This window comes from Falco peregrinus, chromosome 5 (genome assembly GCF_023634155.1).
Source record: "Falco peregrinus isolate bFalPer1 chromosome 5, bFalPer1.pri, whole genome shotgun sequence".
Classification (NCBI taxonomy): Eukaryota; Metazoa; Chordata; class Aves; order Falconiformes; family Falconidae; genus Falco; species Falco peregrinus.
Genome location: NC_073725.1, coordinates 68,003,228 through 68,018,882, shown reverse-complemented (window position 1 = coordinate 68,018,882; position 15,655 = coordinate 68,003,228). Strand labels below are relative to the sequence as shown.

Sequence of the window (15,655 nt, the reverse complement as noted above, 5' to 3'; positions counted from 1 at the left end):
CCTTGTCCCACTCGGCCTCTTGCAGATACTTTATTCCGGGTGCCAGCTCTTCGCTGGGAAGAGCCCCAGCGGTTTAGGAACATGCTTTTCTCCATCCACCCTCTAAACCCTTTCTGTACTTGCCCAGCACTGTGGGTGCTGTGCTGCCAGCAGCGCCGAGCCCTGGGGGGGCTGTCACGTGTGGGGGGCTCGGTGCTGCGCCCGTGACGGTCACCCCTTGTCTTGCAGGCTCGCGGGGAAGGTGATGGAGAAGCTAAATCCCTGTGGTTCAAAGGCGGGTGAGTATGGGGGGAAGCTGGTACTTTCTGCCCCCCCTGGGGTCTCGCAGGCTGCTCTGCCTTCCTCGTTAGGATGTGATTAACGAGCTTGTCAGGGGATGGGTGTGGGGAAGCGTTGCTGAGCTGTGGGCATGGCAGGGGGGCAGATGTTTGGTCTGAACGCTGGTCACTTAGTGCTTTTGGAGGAGCTAGCAGAGATGCCACCGCTCTGTGTCCCTGCGAGCCACTGCTGAAGGGGACAGTGAGGAGGTGAGTGGGCTGAGATGGGACCAAGCTGGGGTGGCAGCTCCCACTTCTCTCCCATAATCTGGGGCTTGAGGGGTGCCATGGGGAACCCCGAGCCCCTCACCTGGATGGGCTGTGGCTCTCGCCCCCATGTCTGCCTCACAGGCGGCCCTGCAGGCAGAACCTGGCAGGTTTCCTTGAGGACCCACCAGAACGTGCCGTGTTTTTCTTGTGGACAGGGCTGGAAGCCGTGCTGCCCCAGTTTCTCTTGCAGCAGAACAGCTTGGTGGTCACCTTCGGTGTCCCGGAGGGAAACCCCGGCTCTCCCGCTTCATGCTGCAAAGCCAAAGCTAACTGAGCCAAAGGGGCTGTTTTCCCCCTTGCGTTTCACTCTCACACCACTGAAGCAAAACATCTTCACGGGGGGAAAACCACGATTTTCTGCCAGAATCCTCTTCCCCGCTTGTTTTCAACCCAGTGATCCCTGCCCTGGCTGGGGCAGTGGTGTGGATGGGGGTCCCACGGTGGGTCTGAGCCCACCCGGGGGTTGCTCTGCAGTCCAGTCTGCCAAGTCCCAAGTGAACACAGGGCAATAGCAGGGGGGGTCCCTTCCTGCCTCGGTTTCCCCTTCCCCGCTGACTCTCATCTCTCTTGCAGGCCTGGAGGTGGGTTGATCATTATAGACAGCATGCCGGACATACGCAAGCGAAAACCCATCCCCCTAGTTAGCGATTTGGTGAGGTTCCTCCTAACGCCTTGCACCACACAGCTGCCAGCTTCGCTCCTGCTGCGCCCCGCTAGACTGTGCCGCCCGCCCGTCCCGGCCGGTGCTTGGGTGCCCGGCTCCCCAGCTGCCTCTAACATGGCTTGTGTTTTCTGTTTTCTTTTTTTTCCGGCCTGGCTTGCCTGTCCCTGATGGCAGTGGGGCAGCAGTAAGGTTTCTGCGCTGCATTAACAGCATGCCCGACATTAAGCCTGGACGCAAATCTCTCCCTCTAGTCAGCGATCTGGTGAGCGCGGTCCGAGGGGTTAAAGAGAGAGCACCCTTGGGTGCTGCTGGCCAGCCCTGCCCAGCCTCCTCCAGCCCCACCAGCATGGGGTGGGGGTGTCCCAGGCTGTTTTGGGGGCCTCCTGGCCCTGGCCCTCCCGGTGGGCAGCTGTGAGGATGGCACAGCTGGACCCTCCCTACCTGGAGGATGGCACAGCTGGACCCTGCCTATCTGGGGGTGCTTCTCTTTAACGGAGCTCCAGGGCCCTGTCCCTACACCAAGCATCAGCCCAAGGCTTCCCGGAGCTGCAGCCGGTTTCCCGTTCTTTGACCGGTGCTGTGTCCCCGGTCCTTTCCCGTCCTAGGTGCTGCAGGCTCCCCACGGCTCCGGCTGCGCTGGTGCTGGCCGGATGGACCCACGTACCAGTGCAGGGGTGGTGCTGGCTTTCCCGAGCTGTGCAGACCCTATGCTTCTGTCCCCACCATGGTCACTGCACTGCTACAGCCCCGTCCCCATGCTGGGGTGCCATCCAGCCCTGGGCTGTATTGCCCAGGGATACTCTGCTGTCACCCCCTTGGTGACAAGAGACAGTGGTTATGGAAACCAGACACCCTTTGGACCCATGATTAGGTGCCCTTCACCTCCGTCCCCCTCTTTACACCTCACCGCCTCCACTTTTTGCCCTCCCCAGGGTGCCTCCACGCTGTCCCCAACTTGCCTGCCCTCTCTCATCCTGCTGCACCCCAGTGCCCCCCAGCCCACTCGGGCAGCTGCTGATGCTTCTGCACTGTGCTGTGTCAGTGTCGGGGTTTTGGGGTGGTGGGTTGTGATGGGGTGGGCAGGGGGCGGGTGTCCGGTGGTGCCTCTGCCTTTCCCTGCTGGGATTTGGCAGCCAGTGCTGTGGCTGGGGTGGCAACCCCCCCAGGGCCCAGCGCTGGGTGAGGGGCTGGTGTTGCCCCCATTCCTACTCATTCTGGCGGGGAGGGGGCAGGACTTGCCCTGCTGTGGGGTGACTTGCACTAACGACCTTTTATTCCCCCCTCGCCGGCCCTGGCTGCCCGTAGGCAATGGTAAGTGCCCCCCACCCCAGTCTCCCCCCGGTGTCTCAGACACACATCGAGAGGCTTTGCCTCATTGAGCCTGAACTGGGAACGCTGTGGGCTGCTGAACTGGTTCCAGTCCCACTGTACAACAGGGTGGCACTTTGCAGCACTGGCATCGCTGGGCACTGGGCTGTCCCTGCTGCCAGCCCATGCAGCCCACACCCACCCCTGTCTGGGGTGGGGGTCCATCCCACATGTTTTATGGCCCCTGGGACCCCAAAAGAGCGTGGGAGGGACACCCAGTGCTCTGCCGGATCTGGGAACTGTTTTTCTTTCCCACAGTCCCTGGTCCAGTCCAGGAAAGCGGGGAATCACGTCCGCGCTGGCCTCGAGCACCTTGAACAACGAAGAGTTGGTAGGTGGTGGGGCTGGCTGGGCGCGGGGTGGTTGTGGCAGGGGGGCTGAGCTCCGGCCGGCCGTGCCAGCAGTGGTGCTGCGGGGTCTGTGCCACGCCAGCATCCTCCTGCAGCGATGCCAAAGCAGCCAGGATGCTCACGGCTGTATCTGAGGGTGGTGGTATTTGTCCTCTGCCCTGCTCGGCCATGCCCGGTGGTGACGCTGCACGTGGCCCAGCACCCATGGATGGGTCCCTGCACCCTGCCACATGGCTCAGCTGCGGTGCGGTGCCTGAGTTTTTGTCCTCCTCTCTCTCCTGTCCTTGCACAGAAAAACCATGTTTACAAGAAGACCCTGCAAGCCTTAGTGTACCCCATCTCCTGCACGACGCCCCACAACTTTGAGGTGTGGACAGCCACCACCCCCACCTACTGCTACGAGTGTGAGGGGCTGCTCTGGGGCATCGCCCGGCAGGGCATGCGCTGTGCCGAGTGCGGCGTCAAGTGTCATGAGAAGTGCCAGGACCTGCTCAATGCTGACTGCCTGCAGAGTAAGGAGCCCTTGCCTGCAGCCTCATCCCTCCTCATCCCATCCCTCATCCCATCCCTTTGGAGAGAGAGGAGGGAGCAGCCCGGAGGGAGCTGCTGTAGGCGTGCGGGAAGCAATGAGGAGGGCAGATCTGTCCTGGGCAGGGTGTAGACCCCTCCAGGTTTGAGTTCATTCATATGTGGTGGTGGGCTTGGGGAGCTTTTGGCTGTCTCCTAGGTGCTGCCCACCCCCGCCACCTCCACCATCTCACCCATGGCTGTCCTCTTCCAGGGGCGGCAGAGAAAAGCTCCAAGCACGGAGCAGAGGACCGGACCCAGAATATCATCATGGTGCTCAAGGACCGCATGAAGATCCGGGAGCGCAACAAGCCGGAGATATTTGAGCTGATCCAGGAGGTGTTTGGGGTCACCAAGACCACGCACACACAGCAGATGAAGGCAGTGAAGCAGAGTGTCCTGGATGGCACCTCCAAATGGTCAGCCAAGATCAGCATCACGGGTAGGCACTGGCTGCGCCTGGCACTGTGTGTGCTGGGGGACCATGTGGCTGTCCCCTTGCACAGGGATGCTGCGTGCTCCAACCCTCCTCCTGCCCCTCGTCCTGCAAACCAGCTCCAGCCCCTGAAGCTCTGCCAGGGGACACAAGGTGCCTGTTGCAGGGATCTCTGTGACCGTGGCACTGACTCCTCTCTCTCTCTGTTCTCTCCTCTGCATGTGCCACGCGTGTGCCTGGCGTGGCTGGGTGTGTGTGGCCGTGCTGCAGTTGTTTGTGCCCAGGGTCTGCAAGCAAAGGATAAGACGGGTTCCAGTGACCCATATGTCACTGTCCAGGTTGGAAAGACAAAAAAAAGGACTAAAACGATCTATGGCAATCTCAACCCGGTCTGGGAGGAGAATTTCCATTTGTAAGTTCACCCCTGGCGCCTTCCTGGCCACTCGTGGTCATGCTGGGCTGTCAGTGTGTCCTGGCGAGTTGGGAGGGAGGCAGCTGGGGCCTCATCCTGCCCCAGTTGAGGGTGGAAGGGTGCTGCTGGGAGTGCCGAATTTGTGCCATGGAGGGTTTGGTTCCTGGTGATGGGGGCTGATCCAGGCTGCGTTGCAGCTGCCTGAGCATGGTGCTGAGCCCGCCGGGGAGGGCTGGGGCCCCCACATCAGCTCTTTTCCCCAGTTCCTGCCCAGTGCTGGGGTGGTCCCTCTTGTTTAGGGAAACAGAAGCTGGGGAGAGGCTGGAAAGGTTTCCCTGCTCATCCGAGGGCTTGTCCCTTCTCACCCCTGCAGCGAGTGCCATAACTCCTCCGACCGCATCAAGGTCCGCGTCTGGGACGAAGATGATGATATCAAGTCCCGTGTCAAGCAGCGCTTCAAGAGGGAGTCTGACGACTTCCTGGGCCAGACAATCATTGAGGTCCGGACCCTGAGCGGGGAGATGGACGTCTGGTACAACCTCGGTAACCAGCTGCCCCAGCACGGTCGGCTCGGGCTGGGACCCCCGGCCCTCTGCGCCTGGGGGGTGTGCCGCCAGCCCTGGCGTGAAAACTATTTCAGCATCATAGCATAGGGTCTGCTGTTGAACACCTAATACTGAAAGCCACTAGGATGGAAGTGCTTTGCCAGGGTCATCCTCAAAACCCTTTGCCCAGGAGGTCTGGACCACCAGCCCTCTGCAGAGGGGAAACTGAGGCACAAAGAGGCCATGTCTCTGTAGTGCCTGGGGATATGGCCAAACCCGTCTCTGCAATGCCTCGTTGCATTGTACCCTGGCCTGGCTGGGTGACCCCCCCCCCAGCCCTGAGAGCCCCTCCACGCTGGAGCCATTTCCCCCTCTTTGGGGCCAGGAGTGAGCGGAGCTGCTCCGGGGAAGCCTCACGTCTCGTTCCCCTCCCTGTATCCCCGCAGACAAGCGGACAGACAAGTCGGCCGTGTCAGGAGCCATCCGGCTGCACATCAGCGTGGAGATCAAAGGCGAGGAGAAGGTGGCTCCCTACCACGTACAGTACACCTGCCTGCACGAGGTGAGCAGCCCGGGCAGGCACAGGGGGGCATGGCCCCCACCCCAGCCATGCCACTGTGCCACCGCTGGCCCTGGGGACCTGACAGGACTCATTTGTACCTCCAGAACCTCTTCCACTTCGTGACGGATTTGCAAAACAACGGGGTGGTGAAGATCCCCGACGCCAAGGGGGATGACGCCTGGAAGGTGTACTTCGATGAGACAGCCCAGGAGATTGTGGATGAGTTTGCCATGCGCTATGGGGTGGAGTCCATCTACCAGGCCATGACGTGAGTCCCTTGCCCCCCCCCCTGCTCAAAGGGGCTGTGCCAGCCCTGGGTTGGGGGCATCGCTGTTGGTGTCTTCCTCCCTTGCCGCCCTTTGCACCCACCGTGGGTGCAGACGTGCTCCCCTAGCTCGCCACACACCTCTGCACCCCTCCCTCCCTTTCTCCGTGCGTGCACCCCAAACCCCACGCCCCTTCCTACAGGTACCCCCTCCCGTGGCCCCACGCCCTCACCTTCCGCCTCCCTCTGCAGGCATTTTGCCTGCCTTTCCTCCAAATACATGTGCCCGGGGGTGCCGGCGGTGATGAGTACCCTGCTAGCCAACATCAACGCCTACTATGCCCACACCACGGCTTCCACCAACGTCTCAGCCTCTGACCGCTTTGCTGCTTCCAATTTCGGGGTAAGTCCGATGGTGCGTAAGCCTTCCTTCCTTCTTCTCTCTCTTGTCTTGGGAGGGGGTGGGGGGCTCGGGGGGCGAAAAAAGGCTGTGCAAAACACCCCGCTCCAAACTGCAGCTGGGCAGCAGGGGGTCAGGCCTTGCTTGCACCAAAATTCATCCTGCTCCCGTTTTTCAGGAAGGAAAAGAGCCACCACCTTCCTGGGAGAAGGTCTAAATTTGCTCCCCAGATTATTATGGTAAAACTGCGACTGGAGTCCGAGCAGGCTGGGATGCTCCGTGGTGGTGTGGCAGGAGGGGGAAGCCTTGGTGGCAAAATCACAAGCAGGTGGCAAGGAGCCACCCCGGCAGCTCACTGGGAGTTTTGCACGGCCCTGTGATCTTTGGGCGCACCCCGGGACCGCTGCAAACTCACCTGGCTGTGCCAGCACCCATGGGTGCCGGCTGGGTGCCCTCACTTGCAGTGAGCTGGGTGAGTTTGTGCCGGGTCCAGGTGCGCCCTGGGGGATGTGGGTGAGGAGGGGCTGAGTTCTCGCCCCGGCTCCCCCCGTGTCAGCCCAGAGGCAGCAGGTGGGTGCTCTGGGTGTGCACAGGACGAGCCAGGATCAGTGCCCAGCCCCAGGTCAGGCCAAGTGGGTAGCCAGGGATGCAGCCAGGGCCGAGCGCAGCTCCGGGCAGCAGCCGCTTTGGCTCACCTCCCCGTTCCCGTTGCAGGGGGCAGCTAGAGCCAAGCGAGCTGTGCCTCTGGGTCACGCAAGAGGAGGAAACTGTAAAAAAGCAAAAAAGCAAAAAAAAAAAAAGGAAAAAAAAAAGCACCTTTTCTCTAACGTGGAGGGTTTTAAAAACTTGTTTCTTTCTCTTTTTTTAGAGAGCCTAAGGTCGGGTCCTAAAGTGCCTGGCCATGTCGCTTTATCCCCGAGTTCCCGCCGTGTCCAGTTTTAAAGTGCTGCAGCCGTTTGGTGGCGGGGACACACGGTCTCGGCCCAGAGCCTGGCTTTGCCGTCTCCGGCGGGCGAAGGTTTGCGGTCGCCAGTGCAGGCTGCCGGCTGGCATGAGCCGCGGCCAGGCGGGCATGGGACTTGCTGCCCCGTCCCGTCCCCTTGTCCTCCCTGCCCAGGACTCGGGGAGCTGCTCTGGGCTCTCTGGAGCCCTGTGGGGCAGCCCTGACCCGGTACAGCCTCATGGGAAGCCCATGGGGTTGTCTAAAGTACCACCCCCCCTCCAAGCAGAGATGCAAAATGAAATGCCTCCCGACAGCGTTTTGGGGCAGGTCGGTTGCTTTGCCCTCAGTTCTGACCCCCGATCTGCAGCTCAACGCGGGATTTGCATCCTGCGCTTCCTAGGTGGGAGCTGGGCTGAGCTGACTTGAAGCCCCTCAGCCCCAGTGAAGCCCCTCTACCCTGGGCGATTCCTGCCCACATCCCCCTGTGCAGCCCTGCTGGGTGAGCGAGGAGCCCGCAGAGGCGTCCAGCTGCTGGGGTCTATCCTGGCCTTGTCCTGAGGCAGCTCAGCCCCAGAGATGGGTGACCGCTGCAAGAGCCCAGCTGCTTTTTGCCTGCCCTTTTTTCCTGAGCTCTTTGAAAGCTTTAATCCAGGGGGCACGATCCTGTGCGCCCTCTTCCTCCTTCTGCCCCGAGCCCAGGCTTGGAGGTGTCCAAGCAGGCAGGGCAGGTAGGGAGGGCAGCCTGTCTCCCTGCGGCACCAGCCACACACACACAAAGGGGACACACAGTGCTGCCTCTTGATCCCGTCCCACGCCTGGCACAGCCACACGTGCCGCGTTGCTGCCTCTCGATCCTGTCCCACGCCTGGCACAGCCATTCGTGCCACGGTGCTGCCTCTTGATCCTGTCCCACGCCTGGCACAGCCACTCGTGCCACGGTGCTGCCTCTTGATCCTGTCCCATGCCCGGCACAGCCACTCGTGCCACGGTGCTGCCTCTTGATCCTGTCCCACGCCTGGCACAGCCACTCGTGCCACGGTGCTGCCTCTCAATCCTGTCCCACGCCTGGCACAGCCACATGTGCCACGGTGCTGCCTCTTGATCCCGTCCCACGCCTGGCACAGCCACATGTGCCACGGTGCTGCCTCTCGATCCCGTCCCACGCCTGGCACAGCCACACGTGCCACGGTGCTGCCTCTCGATCCCATCCCACACCTGGCACAGCCACACGTGCCACGTTGCTGCCTCTCAATCCCGTCCCATGCCTGGCACAGCCACACATGCCACGTTGCTGCCTCTCGATCCCATCCCACACCTGGCACAGCCACACGTGCCACGTTGCTGCCTCTCGATCCCATCCCACGCCTGGCACAGCCACACGTGCCACGTTGCTGCCTCTCGATCCTGTCCCGTGCCTGGCACAGCCACACGTGCCACATTGCTGCCTCTTGATCCCGTCCCACGCCAGGCACAGCCACATGTGCCATGGAGCTGTCAACAGCTGCCACCGAGCCCCAGCCACCAGCGAGGACACGCTTGTCTCCCATCTCCGCGGGCATCCTGTGCCTGCCCGCAGGGCTCTGATGGAGGAAGGAGGGCAGGAGGGCCAGCAGGCCAGCAGGAAGGAGTGGGATGAGCGGGGGACAGTGCAGGTGGGGCTGGGGACAGAAAGAGCCAGGGGCAGCAGGGAGGGGGGACGGTCCCTGCCGCCTTTCCCCCGTTTACCCGGCTCCGGGGCATTTCTCCACAGAAGGAACGGTTTGTCAAACTCCTCGACCAGCTGCACAACTCGCTGCGGATCGACCTCTCCATGTACCGGGTAAGGAGCCCTGCTGTGCCTCAGTTTCCCCACCTTTCTAATAAGGTCTGGAACAGCGGGTGGCTGTTTTTCTCCTCCTTTGCTTGCCCCTGTGAGAGTTTTGTGTGCAATTCCACTCTTTTATTCCCCTTTGGCAGAACAACTTCCCTGCCAGCAGTCCGGAACGGCTGCAGGATCTCAAGTCCACAGTGGATTTACTGACCAGCATCACCTTCTTTCGGATGAAGGTACTACTGGGGCCCCACTCGCCCCATCCCTCTGGTGGGGGGCCTGACCCTTGCCAGCCCCAGTTCTTTGCATGGTTGGGGTTGTGCTGGCCTGGTGGTAGCCCCCGGGTGGCTGATGGGGCTGCCCCCACCACTCCCTCCCCACACCCCCAGGTCCAGGAGCTGCAGAGCCCCCCCCGAGCCAGCCAGGTGGTGAAGGACTGCGTGAAAGCCTGCCTCAACTCCACCTATGAGTACATCTTCAACAACTGTCACGAGCTGTACAGTCGCGAGTACCAGACGGACCCGGTGCGTGGGCCGGGGGGAGCTGGGATGCACTGGGGTGCCAGTCGCTGCGGGGGGACCTCGCTGCCCTTCCCCATCCCCTGCCCTTCTCCTTCGTGTGATGCTCCTGCTCCCTCTCCGGAGCGCTCAGCCCCGTGCAGAATGAGCCCTAAGCTTTGGGCAAGGTTTGACCCCACTGCTGCGGGGTTGAGACTGGGGTCAGACAAGGGGGAGCTGTGTGGGGGCCTCCAGGGTGTTTCCAGAGCCCTCCTGCCACCTTGTTAGCCCTGCCATGAAATCGAGCCCTGCAGGTAGGGTGACTGGAGCCTCCGCTGTGTCCCCATCACTCCAGACTAAGAAAGGCGAGGTGCCCCCTGAGGAGCAGGGCCCCAGCATCAAAAACCTGGACTTCTGGTCCAAGCTCATCACCCTGATAGTCTCCATTATCGAGGAGGACAAGAATTCCTACACGCCCTGCCTGAACCAGTGAGTAGGTGCTGGGAAAGGGGACCCTGCTTTGCACCGGGGGGATGCTCACATGGTGGCCTTGGTAGCTTTAGTCCTTTGGAACTGGGCTGTAATGTCCATTGTACAGATGGGGAAACTGAGGCAGGCGGGGGGTGTGCAGGGGATGTATCTCTGAGTGGAGGGCTGGTCCACCCCGTGTCCGTGCTTTCCCCTTGCCCCAGGTTCCCCCAGGAGCTGAACGTGGGGAAGATCAGCGCCGAGGTGATGTGGAACCTCTTCGCTCAAGACATGAAATACGCTATGGAGGGTGAGTCCCACCGCGCCGCCCGTAGCCCTAGGGAAACCAGGCAGGAGCCGCACTCTGCTCCCACCTCCTCTGTTTCCTGGGTAAACCCATTTCTCCCCTCATCAACACAACGCCCGGCTTAAATCCCACCGAATAAGTGCTTCCACCTTACCCCATCACCCTGGCATCCCCGGAGCATCCTCGGGGCAGCCGCCTCCCCAGGTTTGGGGCTTGAAGCAACCCCCCCTGCCCTCACCTTCCCCGTGCAGAGCACGACAAGCACCGCCTATGCAAGAGCGCGGACTACATGAACCTGCACTTCAAGGTGAAGTGGCTCTACAACGAGTACGTCACTGAGCTGCCCTCCTTCAAGAGCCGTGTGCCCGAGTACCCGGCGTGAGTACAGCCCTGGGGGGCAGGGGAGGGGGTGCTTGCCCCCACCGGGGGCTGGCTGGCCTCACTGGGAACGGGTCTGTCTTCCAGCTGGTTTGAGCCCTTCGTTATCCAGTGGCTGGATGAGAACGAAGAGGTGTCACGGGATTTCCTGCACGGAGCACTGGAGCGGGACAAGAAGGATGGGGTATGAGCAGGACTGTCAGCGGGCACAGGAGCTGGGGGTGTGCGAGGGGCTTGTCCCTCGATGCCCAGCGTATCCCAACTGGGGCCAAAGTTTCCCTCCCTGCCCCCACTGACGCCGCCTCTTCCTCCCCCAGTTCCAGCAGACGTCGGAGCACGCACTCTTCTCTTGCTCTGTGGTGGATGTCTTCTCCCAGCTCAACCAGAGCTTCGAGATCATCAAGAAGCTTGAATGCCCCGACCCCCAGATTGTTGGGCACTACATGCGAAGGTTTGCCAAGGTGGGCAGCTGCTGGGGCGGGGGCCGCTGAGCTGGCAGCACCCCTGGGACCCCGGTCCCACCAGGGCTTCTGGGCTCTGCTGCCTCCCACTCAGCCGCAGGCAGCGGCGCAGGGCACGGATTGCACCACCTCGAACAGCAGCGCTCAAGCAAACACGCCACCACGGACCCTGTGGGTCTCCGGGCTTTGCTAGCACAGCAGATTAGCTAATTAATGAGTTATTTAGTTAATTAGTCTTGTTAGATTAATCTAGATTAATTAAATGCCACTGCCTTGCTGCAGTGTGGGAGTTGCAGGCAGGCTCGGTGATGCCTTCAGAGCTGTGCTGGAGCTGCCCGTGCAGACCAGCCGTGCCGGAGCTGGCTTCCAGCGGCTGTGCCTGTGCAGCTGCTGGTGCACCCGTGGGGCCAGAGAGCCTAGGGGTCTGAGGGTGCACCCAGGTGTTGGGATGTTCCATTGCTCTGCAACTCATGGTCTTCTTCCCTCCTCCCCTTTGCTGCTGCCTGGGTGTCCGTTGCTGCCCTTGGTTGGCTGCAGACCATCAGCAACGTGCTACTCCAGTACGCTGAGATCATCTCCAAGGATTTCGCCTCCTACTGCTCCAAGGAGAAAGAGAAAGTGGTGACGTATCTCCCTTCTGCTTGCAACCTGCCTCGTGCTGCCAGGCACGACTGTCCCCACGCGGTGACCCCAGCCGTCACCCCAGCTCCAGAGCTGGTCCCCATGGTGCGGGTCCTGCCCTCGGGCTCTGTCCTGTGGCAGTCCCTGAAATGCTGCCAGGCAGAGCTCCATGCTGGGACTGTCCTTGTGCCCGCCAGTGCAGGGTGGGAGGGACCTGGGGCGGTGGGCAGCTGTTCCAGCCACATTTGGTGGTCCTGACCCCCTTCTCCGTGCCATCCCTCCAGCCCTGCATCCTGATGAACAACATCCAGCAGCTCCGTGTCCAGCTCGAGAAGATGTTTGAAGCCATGGGTGGGAAAGAGGTGCGTATCAAGGGGGTCTCCAGGAGGGAGGCCTGTGGAGGAGCTGGATCAGTCCCTTCTCCCCAAAGGCTGCCCCTTCCCTGGCCCCGCAGTGCTGGGAGCAGACCCCAGTTCCTCACTCCTGTACGGGAACACGCTGTCCCACCCTATGGCACCCGGCTCTCCCACCACACTGGGTGATGGATGGGCTTCACCCGGCCCAGGGGTCCTTATGGGGTGCAGAGACACCCCCCCAGGGCTGGGCCAGGGACCCTGATGGCTTCTCCAACCTGTCCCTCCTCCAGCTGGACACAGAAGCCAGTGATATCCTCAAGGAACTGCAGGTGAAACTCAACAATGTCCTGGATGAGCTGAGCCGAGTCTTTGCCACCAGGTACACCTGGGGGAGAGGGTGCGGGCGGTGGGCCGAGGAGAGGTTTGGGGGTCCAGGAGCTGCGGCTGAGGCCAGGCAGGGGGCTCTGCTTGGCCAAGTGAGTCCTGGGCATGGCTGGGGGGGATGCTGAGCTGCCTGGGTGTTGTGGTCCCCAGTTTCCAGCCACACATTGAGGAATGCGTGAAGCAGATGGGTGACATCCTGGGCCAGGTGAAGGGCACTGGCAATGTCCCTGCCAGCACCTGCAGCAGCGTTGCGCAGGATGCTGACAATGTCCTGCAGCCCATCATGGACCTCCTGGACAGCAAGTGAGTATGTGGGGGAACGGGGACCCCCACCCTGCCCTGGCCCGCCCTGGCAGTGTGGGGGACCTGCAGGGTCAGGGTGGCTGGGCAAGGGGTGGCGTCAGGGGTGCTGTGCACCTTCAGCCCTGTCCCCTCTTTGCAGCCTGACACTCTTTGCCAAGATCTGTGAGAAGACGGTGCTGAAGCGGGTGCTGAAGGAGCTCTGGAAGCTGGTGATGAACACGATGGAGAAGACTATCGTCCTGCCCCCACTCACCGACCAGACGGTGAGTGACGGGGAGGGGGACCGGGGACAGGGGACCCTGGAGCTGAGACACAGGTGACTGATTTGAGCCAGTGTGGGACATTGCTGGCCAGGTGCCCTCATGGCTGCTGAGATGGTGGGGACTTCGTCGGCCTCCCCAAACCTGCCCCCAGCTCACGGCCAGGGAAGGGATGGAGGAGGGAAAGGTCATCACTGCAGCTCGGTGCAGCCCAGCACCCTCCTGGCTGGCTTTGCCAAAGGACCTTCCTGGCATCTCCATCGTGGCACCAGGAGGGAGCATTGGTCCTTTCCTCTCCACCCTTCCCTCCGAGCTGGGGCAGCACCCTATGCCACGCTCACCAGCACCGGCTGTGGGCAGGGTCCCCACCAGGAGGCTCAGCAGGAGGCTCGGGGTCTGCGGGGAGCCACCACGTTGGCCTTGCTGTGGGGCTGGGGAGTGGGGACTGGCTCTGTGGGGCTGGGGGGACAGGACTGAACTCTTCCTTGCTCATGAGCTGAACAGGTTCTAGGGGAGCAGAGCAAAGCCTGGGAATGGTCCCTCCTCAGAGGGAGGTTGCCTACAGGCTCGAGGCTCCGTATCGCATCGCTGTGTCTGCCCTCCCCGCGCGTAGCCATGCATCCCAAAGCTTTCCAAGGCGGCTGTTCCCTGGGCTCAGGCAGGGAAGGGTGACACCAAGGGCTCTGAGCCAGCCACATATCTGTCCCTGTCACTCTTCGTGGCTTTTGTCACTGTCACAAAGCTGGGCTCAGGCTCTTACTTGGAGTCTCTGGAGCTGCTGGCTGCTGTGTCACCTTTCTGGGGCTGCGGGGCTCCTCATGCTGTGTCTGTAGGGGACAGGACACTGGTGACCGGTCAGCCCTCAGTGGTGCCACCTCACTGGCACCTTGTCACAGCCCAGAGCCTGGCTCAGGTCAGCCCTGCATCACTCCAGGCCAGGCTCGCACACCCTTGGCCAAAGGTGGCCAAATCTAGCAGGGGAGCTGGTGCCACTGGGTCCCAGTTTCCATCCCACTCCCTGTCCCTGTCAGTTCCCAGCCATATGTGGCGTGTTCTGGAGGCAGCAAGCCCTGTGCTGAGGGCGGAGGTGGTGGCATGGGCATGTGGGTCCGTTGGGTGGTTTTCCCGAGTGGGGGCAGCCCTCGGAGGGGGCTGCGCTGGGGCTGCTCCCTGCAGCACAGGCAACTGGCCCAGGGTGGCTCTGGGCTCCAGCCTGGGGCTGGCTGGGCCAGGTGGGCAGCGTGGGGCTCCGTGTCGGAGCCAAACATTGAATGGGGTCCGCTGGCTTCCTGGAGCTGAGCCCCTCTGGGGCAGAGCCCCCTGCCGCTGAGGAAGGACTGGGCAGGCTGGGATGGGGCCAGTTTGGGGTTGTAGAGACCTGCGGTGCCGGTGGCAGGGCAGCAACACCGAGTGCTGTGGCACGTCAGACAGGGGACACCCCTGCCTCTGCCGTCCCTCCAGGCTGGTGGCGGTGGGAGGGCGGCCAAGGCTGGGACCCAGCCTGGGGCAGCTGGGGCTGGGGAGGATGGAGGAGGGGGTGGACACTCATGTCACGGTTGTTCTCTCCAATTGCTCCGCTCGCTTCTCAATGGCAGATGATTGTAAGTACGGCAGCCCCCTGTCTGTCTGTTTGTCTGTCCGCTGTGTGTCGGTCCTGGCCTCGCCGGTTTTTGTCTTGTGTGGCTGCCCGTGTCCTGCCCACACCCTCCTCTGGCTCCCGACTTGGTCCACCTCTGTGGTCCCCATCCTCATGCTGCCCGCTTGGCACTGGCTCCTGGCGGCCGTTTGCCCGTGGCCCTACCTGGGTTCGGGGGGTGGGAAGGTCCTGAGCAGGTTTGCGGTGCCTGGATGCAGGGAGGCGCAAGGGCTGGTGATGGAGTGTGTGGCGGGGGGACGGCAGTGGAGCAGTGCCATGTAACCAGGGCAGCCAAACCCAGGCTGATCCCATCTTCTTGCTCCATGTGGAGCACCACTGGAGACCTGAGCAGGGGGAGCGGTGTGTGCTGGGCAGTCAGGGCTGCTCTTCCTGACCCCTTGTGCCTCAGTTTCCCCTTGAGGCCCTGGCTGGAGTGTGGCTATGGTGGGGGTTGAGGGCAGAGGCTTTCCCTGCCGGCGGAGGGGAGCGTCTCGCTGGGACACAACATCCCTGGCCCGGTCGCTCATCAGTGGGGCAGCTTGCTGGCATGAGTTGTGAGACTTTTTCCCTGGTCAGGATGCGGCCCTGGGAGCCTGGGCTCCTGGGTTCCCTTCTCGGTGTTGCTGCTGGGTCCTTGCATGGCTTTGACTGAGCCGTTGCCTTTTGTCCTTTTCGGCTCAGTCTGTGGCCGTGGGCTTATGCCCTGTGGGGCAAGGGACGAGCCACATCCACCCCCAGTCCTGCCCATACCCCTGTTTTGACCACAGGTGCCTTTGCAAGGAGGAGCAGTGGTGTGGGTGCTGGTGGGTGGCTGCTGGGTGCTGATTCCTGCAGGGACAAACACCCGTCCCCTGTCCCCCAACATCTTTTGTTTCCGACAGCAGTGTTTGGAGAGACTCGGGCTGAGCCTCCCCCCAGACCTCCTGGGGACCCAATGTCCCAGCCTTGTGGGGGCTGCCAGGGGACCGGGGGTGTGTGGGGGGTGTGTGTCAGCTCTGTGGGGTACAGAGCCCTCTTTTTCACCCCTCACCCCGTGCCTCAGTTTCCCTCCAGGGCAAGAAACCCTTCTGGTGGC

The 15,655-nt window shown here is 62.1% G+C and overlaps 1 protein-coding gene across 1 annotated transcript in view; it reads left to right on the top strand.

The window, feature by feature from the left end:
* LOC101912697 (protein unc-13 homolog A) overlaps positions 1-15,655 on the top strand; it is a 36,863-nt gene that overhangs the window by 12,528 nt on the left and 8,680 nt on the right. The window contains 25 exon segments of the mRNA XM_055806628.1: positions 229-278; positions 1,161-1,239; positions 2,557-2,562; positions 2,878-2,901; positions 2,903-2,950; positions 3,262-3,481; positions 3,751-3,978; positions 4,243-4,384; positions 4,758-4,927; positions 5,376-5,491; positions 5,596-5,759; positions 6,009-6,159; positions 8,850-8,918; positions 9,056-9,145; positions 9,299-9,433; positions 9,762-9,895; positions 10,099-10,184; positions 10,433-10,559; positions 10,647-10,743; positions 10,877-11,020; positions 11,558-11,641; positions 11,926-12,003; positions 12,288-12,376; positions 12,532-12,684; positions 12,824-12,947. Of these exon segments, the coding sequence (XP_055662603.1) occupies positions 229-278; positions 1,161-1,239; positions 2,557-2,562; positions 2,878-2,901; positions 2,903-2,950; positions 3,262-3,481; positions 3,751-3,978; positions 4,243-4,384; positions 4,758-4,927; positions 5,376-5,491; positions 5,596-5,759; positions 6,009-6,159; positions 8,850-8,918; positions 9,056-9,145; positions 9,299-9,433; positions 9,762-9,895; positions 10,099-10,184; positions 10,433-10,559; positions 10,647-10,743; positions 10,877-11,020; positions 11,558-11,641; positions 11,926-12,003; positions 12,288-12,376; positions 12,532-12,684; positions 12,824-12,947 (2,808 nt within the window).